General features: G+C 36.7%; 1 protein-coding gene across 1 annotated transcript; it reads right to left on the reverse strand.

Moving 5' to 3' along the window:
- Window positions 1-17,753, reverse strand: sncaip (synuclein, alpha interacting protein). Its single transcript, XM_054611504.1, is given in 13 exon segments — window positions 1-3,256; window positions 3,258-3,437; window positions 4,144-4,233; window positions 4,749-4,918; window positions 5,282-5,407; window positions 6,167-6,280; window positions 7,817-7,996; window positions 8,093-8,370; window positions 8,728-8,896; window positions 9,748-10,340; window positions 11,128-11,200; window positions 12,076-12,164; window positions 17,654-17,753. Coding segments are annotated over 12 exon segments (2,808 nt in total). The 5' UTR covers window positions 12,133-12,164; window positions 17,654-17,753; the 3' UTR covers window positions 1-2,478.
- Window positions 17,754-20,832: the final 3,079 nt, after the last annotated feature.

Raw genomic sequence — 20,832 nt, forward strand, 5'->3', positions numbered from 1 at the left:
TAAAATGTTTCTCAAACTTTAATTGTTGACTTGTTAACTGCTGACTGGAATCACTGGGAGTTGAGTTGTCACCAGTTGGTTTAACTGGCTGTTAAAGGAGCAGTTCAACATGGAAGGAAACACTGAAGCAGGAGGTTTGATATCTCTGTGTGTCCGTCATAATCATAATCTTCTGCTCGGGACAAACGTTCCACCTCTGATCAAAACTGAACCGGTTCCTTCAACAATTACTTCAATAAAGTTTTATTGAATCAGTAGATAGACTGTATAGATGGACGTGTCTCCACTTCCTCTCACTGTAAAACAATTGAAGCCATCTTTGTAAAAAAAAGAATTGCCAGATGTTTTTTGTGCCAGCTATGAAGCTGCTCATCGTCTTCTCCTCTGACGCTTAAATGTTGGACTGTTCATTTAACAAAAGATCAAAAACATAAACCATCCAGTTTGTAAACCTTCAAAATAAAAGTCTGAGAGTAGAAATGACAGATCAGAATCTCTCTCATTAAAAACTGCAAATGTAGAAACATTCAGGAATGTGACAGAAAAACTTCTGCTGAATCAGAAACAATATTTGTATCAACGTAAACAAAAAAACATGAACAGATTTAATCCAGTTTTTCTCAAAAAGCTACAAAATAAGAGAGCTGAAGCTGAAATCTGAAACACTATTATCAGGAGTGTTTTCACATAATAAAAGTTAAAACAGGAAGTGGAATCTTGATTTAGTGGCTTTAAAACCTGAACACAGACATGAAACAGATCAAATGATTGAATCTTATGAACAACTTTCAGTTTTCTTTGACAGAGATAAAACTTCTGGACAGATTTACATAAAACTAGACGTTGATTTTCTTGCTGGATGATTCTTATCAAATAAAACCCTTCAGGAAAAACACATTAACATATTCATCCCCAGAAACGTCTGTCCTGGTAAACTGTGGGGTGTAATGCACACTGCTGCCTCTTGGGGGTGCTGGTGAGGCTTCAGTGTCTCCAGAAAATTACAGATTTTCATGTAGAAGCAATTTTTGATATATGAAATATCAAATTAAAAAATTGTCTGTCACTTGAATGTTCACACAGAAGTTCCTCAGTAACTGCTGATGAAAACACAATGTTTCCCCATTTTGCTGTTTCAAAATAAAAGCTTGTAAATAGCAAAACATCAAGGGGCTTTTATTGTGAGGGTCAGTTAAAAGCAGCTATTTATTTAGTATAAAAGGTTTATTAATACTGCAGGGAGGGCCCTGAATGTCTCACAGAGTTCTGACACACTGGACTTGAATTCATCTGTAAACATGTGAAATGTTGTTACTATATTTTAACGCATACATTGATTCCAGACGCTGTTTTGTCTGATGAAACATTGGATGAGATCATCAGATGAACCGCCTCCGTCTCCTTTCTCAAACACGTCACTCAGCTAAACTCTACTTCATGCCGACAATACTGCATAGATAATAACAGAAAAACAAAATGTGCTGGATTATGATGCAAAAAAAACAAACAAATTAAATACTTCATATACTCAGTGGTTTTAAAACGATTCGTTGTGCTGGTGCACGTTAACCACGTGCATGATTTTAACCACTTTTTTTTTTATAATCATAAAACTGTGTGCATAAACATAAATATTAATACTTAATCTTTAGTGTAGTTCAGTAACAGAGTGGCAGAGAAACGTTTATCTCCATTTAGAGAGATTTGTTTTAACAGACCGATTAACAGAATAACACTTAAAGTGACAAAAATATAAAAAAACATGTGAAAGTTATTAATTATGTGAAGACTTTTCCTTCAGTCAGTCAATAAAAAGAATTGCTTTAGACACACAGGTTGTTCTCCCTCACTGTGTAGTGATTAATGTCTCTGAATAACGTCATCAAATAAAAGTCAACAAGAAAACGGAGTTTCTGTTTTTGTCTTTCAGTCATTCAACTGTTGAAAAAACATCAAAAGTCAAACGTCAGAGGCAGAAAACATGAGGAACTTTATGGTATAAAAACAGAGAAGTGTGAGGAAATATTGGTAAAAATGTAACTGTTAAAGTACTTGAAATTCATAAAATGACCTTTTATTTTTTGGAGCTGACACATTAAATAAAAGTCGTCTTTTCATTCAATGTAAAGCGAATTTACGTAGATTTTATTTATTATTTTGCTCTAAAACCATTTTTAATCATACATATTTTATTTATTTATTTATTTGTATATTTATCTTAATTTGGTACATTGGTTTCTTCATCTTCTCTCCATTTTCGTCTTGTCAATCATTTAAAAAGCCTTTGAATTGTTTGAAAAGGTGCTATATATAAATATATAAATAAAACTTGATTGATTGTTTGTTTGTTTATATTTTGGGTATTTTTTTATATTCTTTTATCCTCGATGAATATTTTCTCTGCTACCATCAGATATAAATTCCTCATGTTGTCTGCTCTGTGTTGTGCTGGTTGTCCTCCAGTAGGCACTGGTTTGGTTAAACGTTACTGGTTTTGCTCTTCACCTTGGCCCCGCCCCCTCCTCCTCTACTCTCTGACTTCCTGCCCGGTGAGTTGACGGCGGTGGATCCGGGCTGACTGTTGTTGTTGTGGTTGGTGTTTCCGCTCAGCGTCTCCATGATGGAGCGGAACGCCCCGAACGGACGCTTGCTCTCAGAGCTCCCTGTCGGAGTCCTCTCCTTCCCATGATGCACTTTGCTCTGCTCCGCCTCCTGATTGGAGCTCTTGTGCACCTGCTCGTCGAAGGTGACCCTCAGTTTGAGGTTCTGGGACGTCTTCCTGCGAGACGACGGCGACTTCAGGGCGCTCTTGGGGCTGGTGGCGGCTTTCTGGCCGTTGGCGCCAGCGGCTCCGTCGTGGAGGTCGTCTGGCGTTTTACCGTCGGCGGCCTCGGGGTCGCTGGAGGTCGGGGAGGGGTTGTAACCGACGCTGTCAGCTGACTTTGACCCGCTGAGAGAAAACGCCAGCTTCCTCTCGGCTGTGGAGCAGGAGGAGGAGGAGGGGGGGTTGTTCTTCATCATCAGGTTTGACGCCGGCTCCTCCTCTGTGATTGGCAGGTGGGTCGGCCTATCAGGTCGCAGTGTGTTCGACGCCGAGGCTCCTTGATTTTTCCCGTCCTCCGGTGGATAGCCGTCAGAATCCGACTCGCTCAGCGATCGCTGCATGATCTGCTTGAGTCTCGCCAGTTTGAGCTCCCTCCGCTCCACCAGCCCGGTCCTGCGGGCCCCGGGGCCCCGAGGCCGCTGAGGCCCCCGTGCCGCCCGCCGGGGGCAGCCTGTCCCGCGGACACAGAGAGTCCGACATGTCCTTCCCCAGCAGCTGACGCAGCACCGGGTCCGGGCCGACTCCGCCCTGACGGACCAACCAACCGTCGCCGGGAGTCGCCTCCGCCGTCAACATCATCTCTGGCCACGCCTCCACCGAGGGCTGATGGGAGCTGGAGTCCAGAGAGACAGACAGTCAGGATCCTTTGTATGCTGTTGATGGCTTTAATCATTACTATGACTACAAATACTGCTTTATTACAAACTCATATCACTATTTATAATAATATAATAATAATAATAATAATAATAATAATAATAATAATAATTATTATTAAATCAAATAATTATAATTAAAAATGTAAAACATTTGAAAACTGCTGTAGTACTAGTGCCATACTTGAGAGCCGGTTCAGGTGGTGAATTTAACCCTCTGAACCTCAAAACTACACCGTTTATCACAGCCAGAAGCTGTACATAATCATCAATTTTTCATCTTTCCGACGGTCCTTGAACACATCGTGTGTGACGAACGCTTCCAGAATAAAACACATCGGAAACTAAGCGTTAAATTGTGATATTTTATCAAAAACATTTTATTCTACATGTCTCGTTTTAAAATGTTGCCCCAAATAAACCGTTAACTCGAAACAGATTCTGTAAAAAACATTAAATTCTGAGCTCCTCAGTGAAACTATGAAGTCATGTTTGATTCATCTGAGACCAACAGTCATGTGACAAAAAATCTGTGAAGCTTTGACTGAATCACTGTTGCGATTTCGGGAGACGTAGTTTTGGTTGGAAGATATCAGGATGGAGAGTTTCTACATGTATGTGTGTGTGTGTGTGTGTGTGTGTGTGTGTGTGTGTGTGTGTTACCTGGGTGATCTGGACGGTGTCCCCTCAGCCTTGTTGGGGTCCATCAGTCTCTGCAGCTGTTTCTGGAGAGTCATCCTCTCTGATGCCTGTCTGCATAACAAACAACAGCATTAACTCTTTTTTTTTTTGGAAATTGTGGACAGCCAATCAGAGCTCTACGATAGTACCTCAGAGGTGATTGTATAAATTATAAATAAATAATTGAGGTAAATCTAAAACAAATAGACGTTTTTTTGCTTGTTGATAGAGCAGCTGCAGTGTTAGCTTAGCATAGTCCTGATCTTCCAAACTGATTCAAAAACAAGCATGAAGTCAGACTTTATACAAATCTGCATCATTATTTTATTATTTCAGAATCCTTTTTTTTTTTTGCAATTAAATCACAAAAAAATATGTTTATTTTAGCCTCAAGTAGACTTGAGATTTCCACCCAAGGACAAAGCAGCAAGAAAGTGAGCAAAGATTAACTAAATCAACATATGGAAATATTAATAATAATAATATTAATGCAACAATATTGTGAAATCTTTAAAAATACTGGCGATGAAAATATTAACTGTCAGAACAACAATAACTGACAGAAACACATTCAATCTGTCACTTACTCGTTGAGCTGTTTGGTGAGTTTGACGACCTGCGAGGCCAACGACATGCAGGTCTCCACGACGACCAGGTACCGAGCGCAGGTGGTGTGTCCCTGCCGCTCGGCACTCTGGGAAGGCCGCTCCCCCTGCTGGTTCTGCCCCGTCACGTTGGAGCCGTACTCCACCAGAGTCTGGACACAGAGACACAGAGATGAGAAACCAGTACTGATCTGAGATCTGGCTCCTTGGGGAAAAGATCATTTCTTTAATTTTTCTAAATGATAAACTCTTCTGTTAGAACTTTAACAGCACAGAATAAAGCTGCTTTTTTAAAGATAAAGAACATGAAGTACAAGTGTTCTGATTGTCGGCCCGGCCTGCCAACAGGAAGCAGACAGGACTGATAACATCCGCCTCTCCTGGAATAAAAGCACTCTGCTTCCACTGCAGGAAACAAGAGCTTCACATTTATAATAAACTAGAGATTCATCATTATAAGTTGGTTTTAAATGGAGTTCTGCATCGTTGATCTGTAGGTGAACTAGGTGACACACCTGTATGCAGGTGAGGTGTCCGTACTGAGCCGCCACGTGGACGGCGGTGTTTCCGTTCTGGTCGACTTCGTCCAGAGAGATGGCCTGCTCCTGCATGAACTGAAGCAACCACAACAACACCTTCTCCTGCAGGGACGGACGGAAAGACACACGGAGAAGTTTTTACACACAAATAAACCAGAAATATATATATATATATGGACACAAAGAAAGCACAATATATGAGTATTTAATATGATAAATGTATTTATCACAGACATAAACAGTGAGCCTTGTCTTCACTTCAATAAAAGGGTTTATCTTCTGTATTGTGGATTTTCACAAATCAACATTAAGTCAAACTGTGGCGGGTTGTGAACGCAGTCATTGCACTCTGTTCCCAAACACTGGTGCATGCTGGGTATTTAATGAGAAGGACAAAAGTAAACGACAGGCCCAGTGTGTTCTTTTTACTTCCTGTTTCATGATTTTGTGGACATATTTTTCATAGTTTTAGCTACCAAGGCTGAATGAGATCAGCCTGGGAATGTTTTAGGGGAGGAGGAGGAGGAGGAGGAGGAAGAGGAGGAAGGTGAACTGACAAATATCATCTTGAATTATTGCTTTTACACATCTAGAGATGACCTCTTTAAAGTTCACGACCAGCAGATGGACTTAATATTACTGTTTATTTAGAATTTATGCAAAAAGTTAAAAACAAATCGAACTTAAGGAGAATTTACAGAGTTTATTTTATAAAGAAACCTCCACAGACTGAGCTTGTGTGAGTAGAAGATGCATCCATGGTTAAAACACATTTTAAGATTTCCAGGACTGCTGGATATTGAAGGTTGTTGGTGTGTATTTGTATTTATGTGTGTGTGTGTGTGTGTGTGTGTGTGTTACCTGTCCATAGCGGGCAGCGTAGTGGATCAGACTGGGATGTTCTCTGGTGCAGCTCAGCTCAGCGATGGCCTCCGTCTCACTCACCATCCACCTCACACACTCCAGATGACCGTTCTGCAACACACACACACACACACACACACACACACACACACACACACACACACACACACACACACACACACACACACACACACACACACACACACAGTGAATAAACAAGATTACACACTTCCTGTTTGGCAGCCAATCAAGAGCCTCGTTTCCAGCATCAGCAGTGAAAACAACACAGGACCGACTTTTGAACGTCCTGCTGCCAAAAACAACACTGTGAAGGTTTTTTTATGATCAGAAACTTTCAGCTTAACGGTTTATGAACTCACTGACCGACGGCAAACAGCCAATCAAATCTCTGCAAGTCCGTACAGATGTTTTCTGTTTTTAGAATCTTCATACCATAGTGGCCTTATAGGTTTTGGCAATACATTCAATATATTTGATTTAATCGGCTTGTCCTACGTGAGATTTAGAAAAGACTTGATTGCAAACAGAGTACAAATAGCAACTGTCACATCTGGGCTCAGAAACAGAGATGGCAGAAGTCAGACTGAACTTAGAAAAAGACGAATGTTGTTTCGTGTTTATACTAGGCATTACGGCAAGAGAGCAAAAGAACCAGTTTCAAAATAAAAGCGACCTTACAGTAAATAGTGATCGGAAATTTGACATTAATTCAGTAAGTCGCTCAGTCTGTCAATAAAATAAAATGAAATACAATAAAAACAAAAAAAAATTAAAATATAAAAAATGTAATTAAATTAAATGTAATAAAATAAAGAATAAAAAATATGAAAAAAATGAATAAATAAAATGAATAATTAAAAAACTGCTGTCTCAAACTATATTTCAGGGAAAAAATGTAGTTCAGGTGTATGAATAATTACAATATATATCCTGGCATGCAAAATAATAAAATAATAATTTCCAAATCTGATTTCACCACCTCAGTGTTCAGATTAGTTTACTAGGATGATCACGCTGGTTTGATCATACAAATCAAAAGGGTTGAATCAAACACTTATGTTATTATAGCTTAAAATATCAACCAGCTCTGGTACATTATTTTAAAAACTGTCAACTAAAACTGAAAATGTACAAGCTTGACATTTCTTTTCTAACATTTTCTACAGGTATGTGACTGTAGGAGGCTCTTTGGCTGAGCGCTGTGCTAAAAGTTCACATTTATTCAGCTGTTGGTTGCAGATGACTTTTCACAGCACAACTAAGGAGATAACATCTGCAACTGCCATCTTGAGAACATGTCATTTTGGCAGTAAACACACACACACACACTTACATGTTTGATTCCTATCTTTTTACATATTTCTTTCTTATCTTGTCCATGTTTTTATCCTCATATTTTACATGTTTAGACTTGTTCTTACTACTTGCTGCCTTCTGTTGTCATTCATGGGATTGCTTGGTTTTATGGCCATATCAAAATATCATGTTGTGACATCCCTACTGAACACTACACCTTAAAGTGAACACGTCACTTTGGTAGTAAACATATAAGACACACACACACACACAGACACAGACACACACACACACACACACACAGACACAGACACAGACACAGACACAGACCTTGACTCCCAGACCAGCGGGGGTGAGCTGCTGGTTGTTGCGTTCGTTGAGGCCGTCCTCCCCCATCAGAGAGGTGAGATGCTGCAGACAGTCGGCGTGACCCTGACAGGCCGAGATGTGCAGCAGGTTGTTCCCGTCCGGGTCTCGGATCAGCTCCAGGTTGTCTGCCGCCAGGTGAGGCTACAGGAGGAGGAGGAGGAGAAAGAGGAGGAGAGAGAACAAACATCAGATGTTATGATTCTCCTCTGTTGGTCAGCATGAGGAACCTTCACTCACCAGTAGAGACATCTGTCCCTCTCTGACGATGTTGATGATGTTCTGGTTCTTCTTGGTCTCCTCGTCCACCTCTCCTCCTCCTCCTCCTCCGAACCCCCTCGGCCCACTGCTGCTGCCTCCGTTTCCTCCTCCTGGTCCAGGAGCCCAGGTCTTGGAGGCGTCCTGCCTGCCCACGCTGCAGCCCGGCATGGGGAACATCATCCCCGGGCCTCCTGGAGGCTCCACGCCCGGCCTCTGGCTCTGGGAGTCTGGGTAGACTCGAGCCGACAGCAGCTTGTCTGGAAGAAGTTTAAACAAGTCACATTATATAAACTAGAGGAGCTATGGGTCATAAAACTGAGGGTTCGGATCAGCACAAAAGAAAAAAAGGGAATGAATATAACTTTTAGATCCTTAATTGTGTTTTTATGCCGTTAGCGGTGCTGCTAACGTTACTAGCTCTCCTCCTGTTGTTAACAATGTAACACTATCAGAGATCAGAGACTAGAAAAGCATAAATGAAGTCCTGATCTCATATTTTACTGAATATTGGAGGATAACGATCGTCAGTAAAACTTTATTTCACCACCACTTATATGGACCAAGAGAGGGTGAAACACAGAAGAAGAAAGGTGGACAGTATCTTCAGGTCCTACCTGCATCAGAGAAAGAGGAGATGGAGGAGGAGCAGCTGAGGAGTCCAGAGGAGAGCAACTCCGACTGGTAGCCTCCTCCAGCTGGGGGGCGGTGGAGGTGGTGGAGGTCTGGATCCATGGACTTGGACTTCCTCAGGTCGGACCACTTCACCGGAGACAGAACACAGTACTGCAGGAAACACACGAATACAGATGATTTAATGAGGAATTAAAAAAAAAAAATTGTATGTTTTTATTTTGATCTTTTGTGTGTTTTTGTTTATATTTTTTACGTGTTTTTATTTTGATCTTTTGTATGTTTTTATTTTTATCTTTTGTATGTTTTTATTTCATCTTTTGTATGTTTTTATTTTCATATTTTTATCTTTTACATGTTTTTATTTTTATCTTTTGTATGTTTTCATTATTATCTTTTGTATGTTTTTATTTATTAATTTTTACAATTTTTTTATTTTCATATTTTTATTTTTTAGATGTTTTGATTTTCATCTTTTGTATATTTTTATTTTTATTTTTCATATTTTTTTATTTATATTTTTTACATGTTTTTATTTTCATATTTTGTATGTATTTATTTATATATTTTGGTATTTATATTTTTTACGTGTTTTTATTTTTATATGTTTTTATTTTTCATATTTTAATTTTCATCTTTTGTATGTTTTTATTTTTATCTTTTACAATTTTTTTATTTTCATCTTTTGTATGTTTTAATTTTTTATCTTTTGTATGTTTTTATCTTTTGTATGTTTTTATATTTTGTATGTTTTTATATTGTGTATGTTTTTATTTTTATATTTTCAATCTCTTTGTCTTCATTCAGCTTTTCTGACAATTAAATATTGTAAATTAATGTAAAAAGTAATTAAAAGCCTTTTTTTCCTACCAGCAGAATTTTTATCTCATGCTTTTACTCTGAAGGCCAGATGTATATTCCATTAAACTCAGTCCAGAGATCCCGTTTCTCCCTCGGGTCTCTGTGGACTGTAGATGATTCAGATAAGGAGTATTAAAGAATACCTGAGTCTGAGAGCTGCCGCTGCCCAGGCTCAGAGGCTCGCTGTGGGGCAACGCCGAGCTCTTCAGCCCCCTCCTCCCCTCCTCCTCCTCCTCCTCCTCCTCCCCTCCTCCTCCTCCGCGGCTCCTCTCCAGGGTGCCTCCTCCCAGGTTGCTCCCTGTCACCGAGCGCTTGTCGTGTGGTACGCGTGGCAGCGTGGACATCTGCTGACTGGACTTTATGTACGGCACGTCCAGGATCTCGTCCATGTCCAGGTCGTAGTGCTCCAGCTCCCCGAACAGAGCCTGGGCGTTGGTTCCTCCTCCTCCTCCTCCTCCACTGCCACCGCTGCCGTTCAGCCCCTTGGCCTTCCCCCCCGGCCCGTCGGAGGAGCTGGAGGCTTGACTCGGTTTGTCGGAGCCGGACTCATCCTTACCGGCCTCCCCCGCCTCCTGGACTTTACCGTCCGAGTCGGAGTCGGTGGTCTCCGGCTGGTGCTTCAGAGGAGAGACCCTCTTCACCGGCCGGAACTTACTGTGGGCCTCGGCGAGCCCCGTGGGTTTGATCCCCCCGCCGCCGTGGGAGGAAACGCTGCGACTCCAGTTGATGGCTGGAGCTGCGAGAAGAGGAGGAGGCGTGACAGGAGATCAGAGGAGGTTAAATAATGTAGTTTACATTCAGAGATTTAATTAGATATATTACTATTTAAAAACTTCATTGAAGAGTACACTTTGTATACATTCATTTAGTTTCAGATTAGTTTTTCGTGCACGTCAATATCTCTTTTTTCTAACTGTTCATGAATACTTTCACACAGAATGAAAAAAAGACAATTTTTCTGAACTTTTGCATCTCAAATACATTACATTACAAATAAAAGCATCAACCGATCACATTGTGCAGAACGGACATATTAAAGTGGACACTATAGTGTATATCTACACAAAGGCTCTGTGGTCTGAATCAAAACTTTACTACTCCTTTCAACCTTGACAAAAGGCAGCTCAGACCAGATCCACTCCTTACCCTATTACCCTTCACAATAAAAGCCCAAGACATATTCATCACAACTGTTTACCAGAGGGAACTCAAATTCACTCGGAGCATTTCACTAAAAGGAAACTCAATAAAATATCTTACAGCCTCTTTGGGACTTAAAGTCTTACATCTGAGCTACATCGTACTAAAAAAAGTATTTTGATGTCCAATAATTCTGTAATTTTGTTCATTTTGAATAGTTCATATGTTTGATTTTATGTCTGTAACCGTGTTATTTGTGCTGCTGCCCGTCTCCGTCAGGCCCCTTCTTGAAAAAGGACATTTCTAATCTCAGTGAGTCTTTTTCTCCTTGTGACATAAAAGGTCAAAGGTCATTAAAAAACACTTGTATAATACGTGGTTACCTGGTCTGTCCTCGGCCTGGCCATCGCTCCTCCTGGACAACTCTGGGATGCTCTTCAGAGACGTCACAGAATACTGCAGGACGAGAGAGTTGAAGTTATATTTAGATATTAATTAATAACATGAAGGTTAGAATCTTATATTTATGTTTCAACTAAAGGAAGTGTTTCTACTATTTACTTTAAGAAATATTAAAATGTCAGTTCTGAAACCTGAAAATCAAGTTCAAACAACCTTTTTTATTGGATTTTTCTTAGATGGATATTTTCATTGCTTCTATATTGTAAATATATTTAGTGTATTAAATCTAGGGATGCCCCGTCCAAACTTGGTTCTAAATGAATAAAACCTGCAGTATTGATAAAGTTCAGAGTTAAAGTAACAGATCATAAATGATCAGTGTTCTACTGATTGGAGATCAGCCGTCCATCCTCGTCCACTGCAGGTAACGTTAGTTTGATCAGAACAACAGGATCATCAATGAAAGATAATCAATGAGATCATTGATTGGCTGAGAATATATTTTAAAGATGTTGGAACTTCTTGTATTTCTGCTCAAGAAAGACCATTTCTTTTACATTCAAGAATGATAAAGAATATTGATTCTTTACTTAATTGTCTAAAAATCGATAAGGGTATTGATAAAGAAACCAGAAAGCAGCATCGATAAGAATAGTATCAATAAAAGCTGATACCCCTCCCTAATTAAATCATATATTTTATGTCTTTCTATACTTTTAATTATTGTCTTTCTCTTATGGAGCCTCCCATCAAAAGCATTTCACACGACTGCACATCTTGAATCTTAAACACACATTAAAACTTACATTTCATTCCTGTTATTTTACATTAACTCCCACAGAAAGTTTCCACCTTGAATATTCCAGGTATCTTGACTCTCTAAGGTTAGTGCAGTTAGCAGCTGTTAGTGTCTTTAAATGACGACTGACCACTGAATCATCGGAGAAGTCGATCTCATCCAGGTCCAGGTATTCAGGAGCCTCCATCTTCACACCGTCATCGTCAGCCTCACCACCAGCTGCAGACAACAACACACGTTAGACTACAACACTCGTATGGACGTTATAAGAGACAACTTTCAAATTTACATGAAAAAATAACTGTCATGTAGCAACATCCAGTTCAGCGGAGTGAAGTCAATGCTTCATGTCCTAAACTTGCATTCTCTCTGCTGTCCACCAGGGGGCGACTCCTCTGGTTGTATAGAAGTCTATGAGAAAATGACTCTACTTCTCTCTTGATTTATTCCCTCAGTAAACATTGTAAACATGAGTTTATGGTCTCAATCTCTAGTTTCAAGTCTTCTTCAATACAGCATGATGTTCATTTAGTAAATGATGCTCCATTTAGAGTCAAACAGACCATAAAGCAGGGGATGCTTTAGGGCGGGGCTACACACTGATTGACAGGTCGACACCAGAGACGTAGACGGCGTCTCTACGTCACTCCTCCTCAGTCCAGATATGGTCACTTCCTGCTCACTGGTTGCAAAAAAACCAAAATGGCAGCAGTCAAACTACAAATTGCTGAACTCAAGGCTTCATTACATCAATCCATAAACCAATGAGAGACGTCACCATGACTACGTCCACTTCTCACATACAGTTTATGGTTTTTGTACGTTTTTTAACGTTTCTGGACTTCAAGAGAATCCGTCGATAGATTCTTTGATAAAAACTGAATCACTGAAGCCATGACACCTTTTTTTTTTAACCTTCTATGAAGCAGAAATATATCCATAATTATGACAAAGACGAAACACTTTGGGGTTTAACTGTTGCAGAGATATGACCAGCTGGAATAAAACACAGGGAGTATCCGCAGTAAACTGAGAAGAGAACTTTCTTTTTCCAAACTGAGATGACAAACTGCTGCTGGGAGAATAAAGAGGAAACTCTGAGGGACGACGAACAAAAGGCTGAACGTAATACTGCAGGTTTTAAACTGTCAAAGCTGTGGTGATGAAAGGCAACAAACGGCGGCATAATCAGGACTAATCAGAGAGCAGCGTGACTCACGCCTGGATTTAAAGACGCAGCATGCCAACGTGACCTTACTACGTTAAGTCAAATTACACCGAGAATATTAAGATTATGTTTCTAATAGAGCTGCAAAATCATAGCAGATCCCTGACAGAAATCCAGGATGACTGCATTATTGATTCAGTTGTTTAATCAGGAAGAAACTGGACAAAACTCAACTTTAGTGGTCGTCATGTTGCTTTGTTTTTACTAGACTCACAAGCTGCAAACACTTTAAAGTTTCTGACTTTCTGACGAGAGTCCACTCAGATCTTTTCCGTCTTTAGGTGTTTTAACTACAATAAGATCCAGATGTGTTCAGATGTGTTCAGGGTGCGTCAAGTCCACAGTAGGGCAGGGCCTTAATGTCAGAATCTTCTATCAATAGAGCTAATTTCATTCACAATAACAATAAGTATCATAATATAACATGTGTCCTGCTAATTCAACAAATAAATATGGAATAAACACAAGGTAAAAAATGACTTTTGTCATATTGATGTAGTATTTTAGAGGTGTTACGGACCCCTCATGGATTAATACCACAGTTTAACGTTAACCATCACAGTGTTAAATAAAGTTTCACTGACGATCGTTATCCTCCAATATTCAGTAAAATATGAGATCAGGACGTCGTTTATGCTTTTCTAGTCTCTGATCTCTGATAATGTTACATTGTAAACAACCAATCTGTGTTTAAATCAACAGGAGGAGAGCTAGTAACGTTAGCAGCACCGCTAACAGGAGGAGGTTCAGTTACATTATGATGCGTTCAGGCTCTGTTCAGTGAAAATGAGTATTGTCTGAAGGTAAATTATGACGTTATCATGATGCATTCACATGTAATCTGTAAAATGTAGTGTTGGTGATGAACTAGAATAAATCCAGTAGTTTGAAGATGTTTTCACATTAATATAAAATAGATATTAGAGATGAATTATGATGTTTAACTTCCTAACACTAGCTCTAAGATTATAATACATCATTAAACTACTAACGACTAGATCTGATTTAATCAATAAAAATACAATATTCTATTTCTTTATCATTTGAATTGTGTGTTTTTATGAAGAAAAAAACACTAAATTACTAAAACAAAGTAAAAGGATAACATTTACACGTTAGTATAACACGTTGAATATGATTTTTGGAACGTGACAATAATATAAAATATTCTGGATTCTTGTAGATCAGCTGCTATAATCAAACAACAAAGGGATCTGGATCAGACAATATGGATCAACAATGACCAATAATCCTTAAAAGTTATATTTTCTGCCTTTTTTCTTTTGTCCTGATCCGATCGGTGGGTTTTATGATCCGTTGCTCCACTAGTTTGAAGCCAGACGTCCACTTTAAAGTAAGTTTCTCTGGAATAAAACACATGTTGACCTGAGCTCTTCTTCCTACAGTCATCAATGAAGGACGAAGGTGTGAAGAAGAGATTAAATCTAACAGTCACACTGATTAAAACACATTCTGAAGAGGCTTCTTTATGTTTTTGAAAAGCAACAACCCTCCCTTCAGAGTCTCGTGATGTTCAGAGAGCTGAGGAGTCGTTTTCAGACCGCGTGGCGACGACCGCAGAACTAAAACCGTCCAGAATATAAAACCCTCTGATTGCAGCTTTGAGAACCAGACGAGCCTCACATCCTTTGATAACAACAGTTTTGGGACCGAAAGACGACTTTCCAAAATAAAAAAGGGACTCGCCTTTTTCTGTGTTTATGTGAACAGCTGACAAGTCTGAAACGTTGTTTTGGAGCAAAGTCAGGAAACGAGGTCGGGAGGTTTGAGTTTTCTGTCTGATGCGTTTAACTTCTACAAGTGGAAAAGTACAACGCTGTCAGTGGTGGCGTTCGTGGTGATCTTTATAGCGTTTCATTCTTTTTTTAAAACATGAACATCCTGATTACCAACATCACTTAAAGCAAAATAACATATCTTAAACTGTATTGTTCTAGATGTGTAACAATTTGACATCATAATCGATTTAAACGCAAAACAGGAAGTCAGCAAAATATGACAAATGTGTTTTTATATCAGCCACGTGGTTCTAATCTGATGTTTCCTCTAACTGTGTTTAAAGCAGAAACAGTGTGATATCCAAACAGAGAACCACAGACAGAGAACCACAGACAGAGAACCACAGACAGAGAACCACAGACAGAGAACCACAGACAGATAACCACAGACAGAGAACCACAGACAGAGAACCACAGACAGATAAACTAAACAGAAACTCTCTTTCAGTCGTGTTGAACTCTGACCTGCAGACGGGGCCGAGTCCACTCTAAATCTCATTAGTGCTGCACACACACACACACACACACACACACACACACACACACACACACACACACACACACACACACACACACACGATGAGGTAAACATGAAAATTTCTTAAAGATATAAGTATATATATATATATATATATATATATATATACACACTTATATATACATACACACATATACATACACATTTATGAGTATACATATAAACATATATAGATATGTATATACATACACATATACACAAACACATATATACACATGTACATATATATAAATAAATATGTACACATATGCATAAACATATAACCCTATATATACATATACACATATATACGTATACATATATACACACATATATATATACACATATGCGTATACATATATACACATTATATATATATATATATATATATATGTATACATATATACACATATGTGCAGACTTTTGAGCAGTTTCTCTCCTCTGGTTGAGTCTACTTGATTCATCCTCCACATATAATATAGTTTAATGTTTCATTTTATTGTGTTTCTTCTTAAATAGCAAACAGGACTACAAACTACTTTTTGTTGCAAAACCCTGTTGTATTAGGACAATATATATAAAAAACTAGTAACCTGATGTTATTTGTAACAACTTTAAAGCCAGGTTTTTATGTTAGGTGATAATTGTAAATAATCATTTATTGACTTTAATCATTATTGATATATGATGTTTCATCTCAGACCTCAACTTTATGACTATTAAACTTCTTCTATTAAATAAAACCTGAACTTTCAGGGAAGAAAAAGCAGAAACTTTGACTCCTATCTGAGAAGTGCTCGCTGTCGTTCTGATCACGATCAGTCAGGATTTAGACGTGAATAACTATTTCATCTGGATATGATAAAGTATTTCATAATTTAACTAAACTGTGTCATCTGAATTAATGTTTCAAATCAAAATATACTTAAAAATGAGCTTTGGAAGGTTTTGATTCGCAGCTTTTGGACACAATAAACTTGATTCATATGTGATCGGATATACATTCACCACATTATGAGATATATCAATATCAGAAAAACAATTATTGCGTCAATAATCTGGTATTTATTTAAACTACATCACTGAGCTCTTCATTGTTATTCAAACAATAGCTTGAGCTGTAAAAGTCATAAAGAATCTGCACAAATTCAGTCTGATTTAACTTTAAGTGTATTTAATTCATATTATTACAGACTAGACTGTTTAAGTTTATTATTAATAATGTTTTTAATGAATAAGATTAGAAACATTCTGCTTATAAAAGATTAAAATAAGTATATACTTATTAATAATGTGTTTTAATGAATAAGATTAGGAACATTACATTTAATTAAATAAAAACACCCACAAGCTTATAAAAGTGATTAAAATAAGTCTGATTTAACTTTAAGTGTATTTAATTCATATTAATTACAGACTAGACTGTTTAAGGAATATATACTTATTAATAATGTGTTTTAATGAATAAGATTAAGAACATTACATTTAATTAAATAAAAACACCCACAGAATAAAAATAAATAAATATAATATATAATAATGTGTTTTAATGAATAAGATTAAGAACATTACATTTAATTAAATAAAAACACCCACAGAATAAATAAATAAATATAATATATAATAATGTGTTTTAATGAATAAGATTAGAAACATTACATTAAATTAAATAAAAACACCCACAGAATAAATAAATAAATATAATATATAATAATGTGTTTTAATGAATAAGATTAGAAACATTAATTTAATTAAATAAAAACACCCACAGAATAAATAAATAAATATATAATAATTATGTGTGTGATTCTTGCTTAATTTAAATATAATTAAAAATAAAACCTGACATTATATTAATTATTAGATTATAATGAGCATAAAAACAGACTTTTAAAAGCACCAACACGTGTTTAAATGTGTTTTCACAAAAGTAAACAAAGAGAAAGTGAACAGCTGATCTCATCCTTTGATCCCTGAGAGGCTGATTAGCTTAGCTAGCATTAGCTGGCTAATCAGCACCGCGGGATGCTAACGGGGAAGCTAACGGGCTAGCCGGCTGGAAAACGAGGTCCTACGAGGAGCAGAAGTAACCGAATCTCTCCCTCTCTGTCCGGGGTGGAGCACGGCTCTCCCCGGTGAACGGACTGTGTTTGTGGAGCGGTACCTTATGGAAGTCAGGCGGCCGAGGAGAAGGCGCAGTCTGCGGGAGGTGACGCGGGGACGGCCGCACGGATCCAGCTGTGCGTGTTTCTGCTTCAGCACAAAGGCTTTCACATCCGGGCATCAGAGAGGAGCCGCGCCGACAGGAGCGCTCACTCCCACCGCGTTTTCTGAGCACGTCTTGTTTGGAAAGAACTACAGTTTGTACTTTTAAGATTTTATGGGTTTTTTGGACTGTGTGGTAGATTGTTAAATCTAATAGATACCATAAAAACATGAATATTATCAGACACACACATTCATACATATATATATATATATATATATATATATATATATATATATATATATATATATATATATATATATATATATATATATATATATATATATATATATATATATATATATATATATATATATATATGTACATATGTATATATATACTTATATTTTTAAGAAAATGTTCATGTTTACCTCATCATGTCTGTTTATTATTACATTTATTATGTATATATGTGTTTGTGTATATGTGTGCATATATGTTTATATGTATATATATATATATACTTATATATGTACATATATATGTATATATATATATATATACTATATATATATATATATATATATATATATATATATATATATATGTACATATATATATATATACATACACATATAAACATATATGCACACATATACACAAACACATATATACATAATCATATATATACACATATATGCATATACATATACATATATGTGTGGTAGATTATTAAATCTAATAGATACCATAAAAACATGAATATTATCAGACACACACACATTCATGATATATATATATATATATATATATATATATATATGTATATATATACATATATATGTACATTATATATATATATATATATATATATACATATATATATATATATATATATACATATATATATACTTATATATGTACATATATATGTATATACATATATATGTACATATATATACTTATATTTTTAAGAAATGTTCATGTTTACCTCATCATGTATACACAAACACATATATACATAATCATATATATACACATATATGCATATATACATATACACATATATGTGTGGTAGATTATTAAATCTAATAGATACCATAAAAACATAAATATTATCAGACACACACACATTCATAAAGCCGGCATTAAGAACTGATTTCAGAATAAACAGACAAGATGAGGTAAACATGAACATTTCTTAAAAATATAATATATATATATATATATATATATATATATATACACACACATATACATACACATATATACATATATGCATATACATATAAACATATATACACACATATACACAAACACATATATATACATATAGAGTACCAGTCAAAAGTTTGGACACACCTTCTCATTCAATGGTTTTTCTTTAATTTAATTTTTTTCTACATTGTAGATTAATATTGAAGACATCCAAACTATGAAGGAACACATATGGAATTATGTGGTAAACAAACAAATGCTCAACAAACCAGAATATGTTTTATATTTTAGATTCTTCAAAGTAGTTGAATGAGAAGGTGTGTCCAGACTTTTGACTGCTACTGTATATATAATTTATATATATATATATAAATTATATATATATATATATATACATTTTGAGATAGTCATGGAACAAAAAACAAAGAAAGAAAAGTTATGAACTTATGACCTTATTATTATTATTATTATTATTATTAATTCATGTATTTCTCATAAACATCCAGAAATAACCTTCAGTTTATGTTTGTTGTAGTTGGTAATAAATGAATGAAGATTTTGTAAAACAAGTGTAATCTTCATGTTTGATAATCAGTATGTGTGAGGTTATGCTGCAGTGTTAGTCACGCCCTCTGTCTCTGACTTTTCCTTTTTGTTTTTTGTTTTTGTTCCAGCTGATTCAATGGTCCAATAGACGATCTTTGCATCGGCCCGTTATCCTTAGAATAAAAACCACAAGAAAACGTCTCATTAAAACAGGAATCCTGATGTGAAACAAAGTCTTATCCTCACGTTTTATTTTATTATTCAAAATGACTATATATATATATATTTTGAACCACTATTATTATGTTTTAGATCGTTCACATCTGGGCAGAACAATAAATATGATAAGAATGATATTCAAATAAACCACTGTTGATTGTAATTTATATTCCTAAATGTCTTAATACATTAAAATCAAACTTATTTGCTCTTATAACTCCTTTACAACACTTTGGAGATCTCTGGGTTTATTTTATTGCTGAAAAAAAGGTTATTTTAATCCTTTTTAAGTAACTATGTGTGTATAATGTTTAATAAATGTGTCTGTTTTATATATTTTAACATTAAACTCAGAGTCAGCGAGCCCCGTTCATCCTCCAGAATCAGATCCTTTAACGCCACACATCCAGTTACATAACTGTTGGTTCTGTCAGGACCAGAGACCAGTCTATAAATATCCTCTGTGTTTCCATAATAACAGACTGTGGACTATGCTGTGGTCCGGACTGGTTTAACGCTCATCAGCCCAGTTTGACCTCAGCGGGGCCATCTAGTGGCTCCTTCTCAAACTATTTTACAACTGCTAGTACATTTTTTTAAGAATAACTTCATAGAAACAGACAATCTTCTCTCTGATGGTCTTGTTTACTGATGGAGGTCTATAGAGGACCAGGACTAAACTGAGACTGGTTCAGGACCAGATAGAGGTTCCTCACTTTCACTTTATGACAGCAATGAGAGCTGTAACTGTGAGAAAATATCAACTTTGTACAACTGTGTCTCCTGCTTGTGATCCTTTTATGATAACAGAGAGAGAAAAAAGGAAAAACAAAACAAACTAAGTCGACGTGACTGATTTATTAACAGTGAATTCAGCACTGAACTAACTCGCAACACTGATTTATCACCTGATCTCACAATGCACATGCAGGACAGAGGACATGAGAGTCCTTGTGCTTATTTTTGCAAAATGTATCTAGATAGTTAATTTGCTGTTTATGAGGACAGTAAAATGTATTGGTTATTCTTGTTTTGCTTTCTTATTATGTGTTACATGTTAAAAAATAAAGCACTCCCATCCATGTTTCTAACTATCCAATAGCAGACAAGTCATTTAAAAACCACACATGTCAAATTGCTGACATGCTCTAGAG

The sequence above is a fragment of the Anoplopoma fimbria genome, chromosome 13 (genome assembly GCF_027596085.1).
Source record: "Anoplopoma fimbria isolate UVic2021 breed Golden Eagle Sablefish chromosome 13, Afim_UVic_2022, whole genome shotgun sequence".
Taxonomy (NCBI): domain Eukaryota; kingdom Metazoa; phylum Chordata; class Actinopteri; order Perciformes; family Anoplopomatidae; genus Anoplopoma; species Anoplopoma fimbria.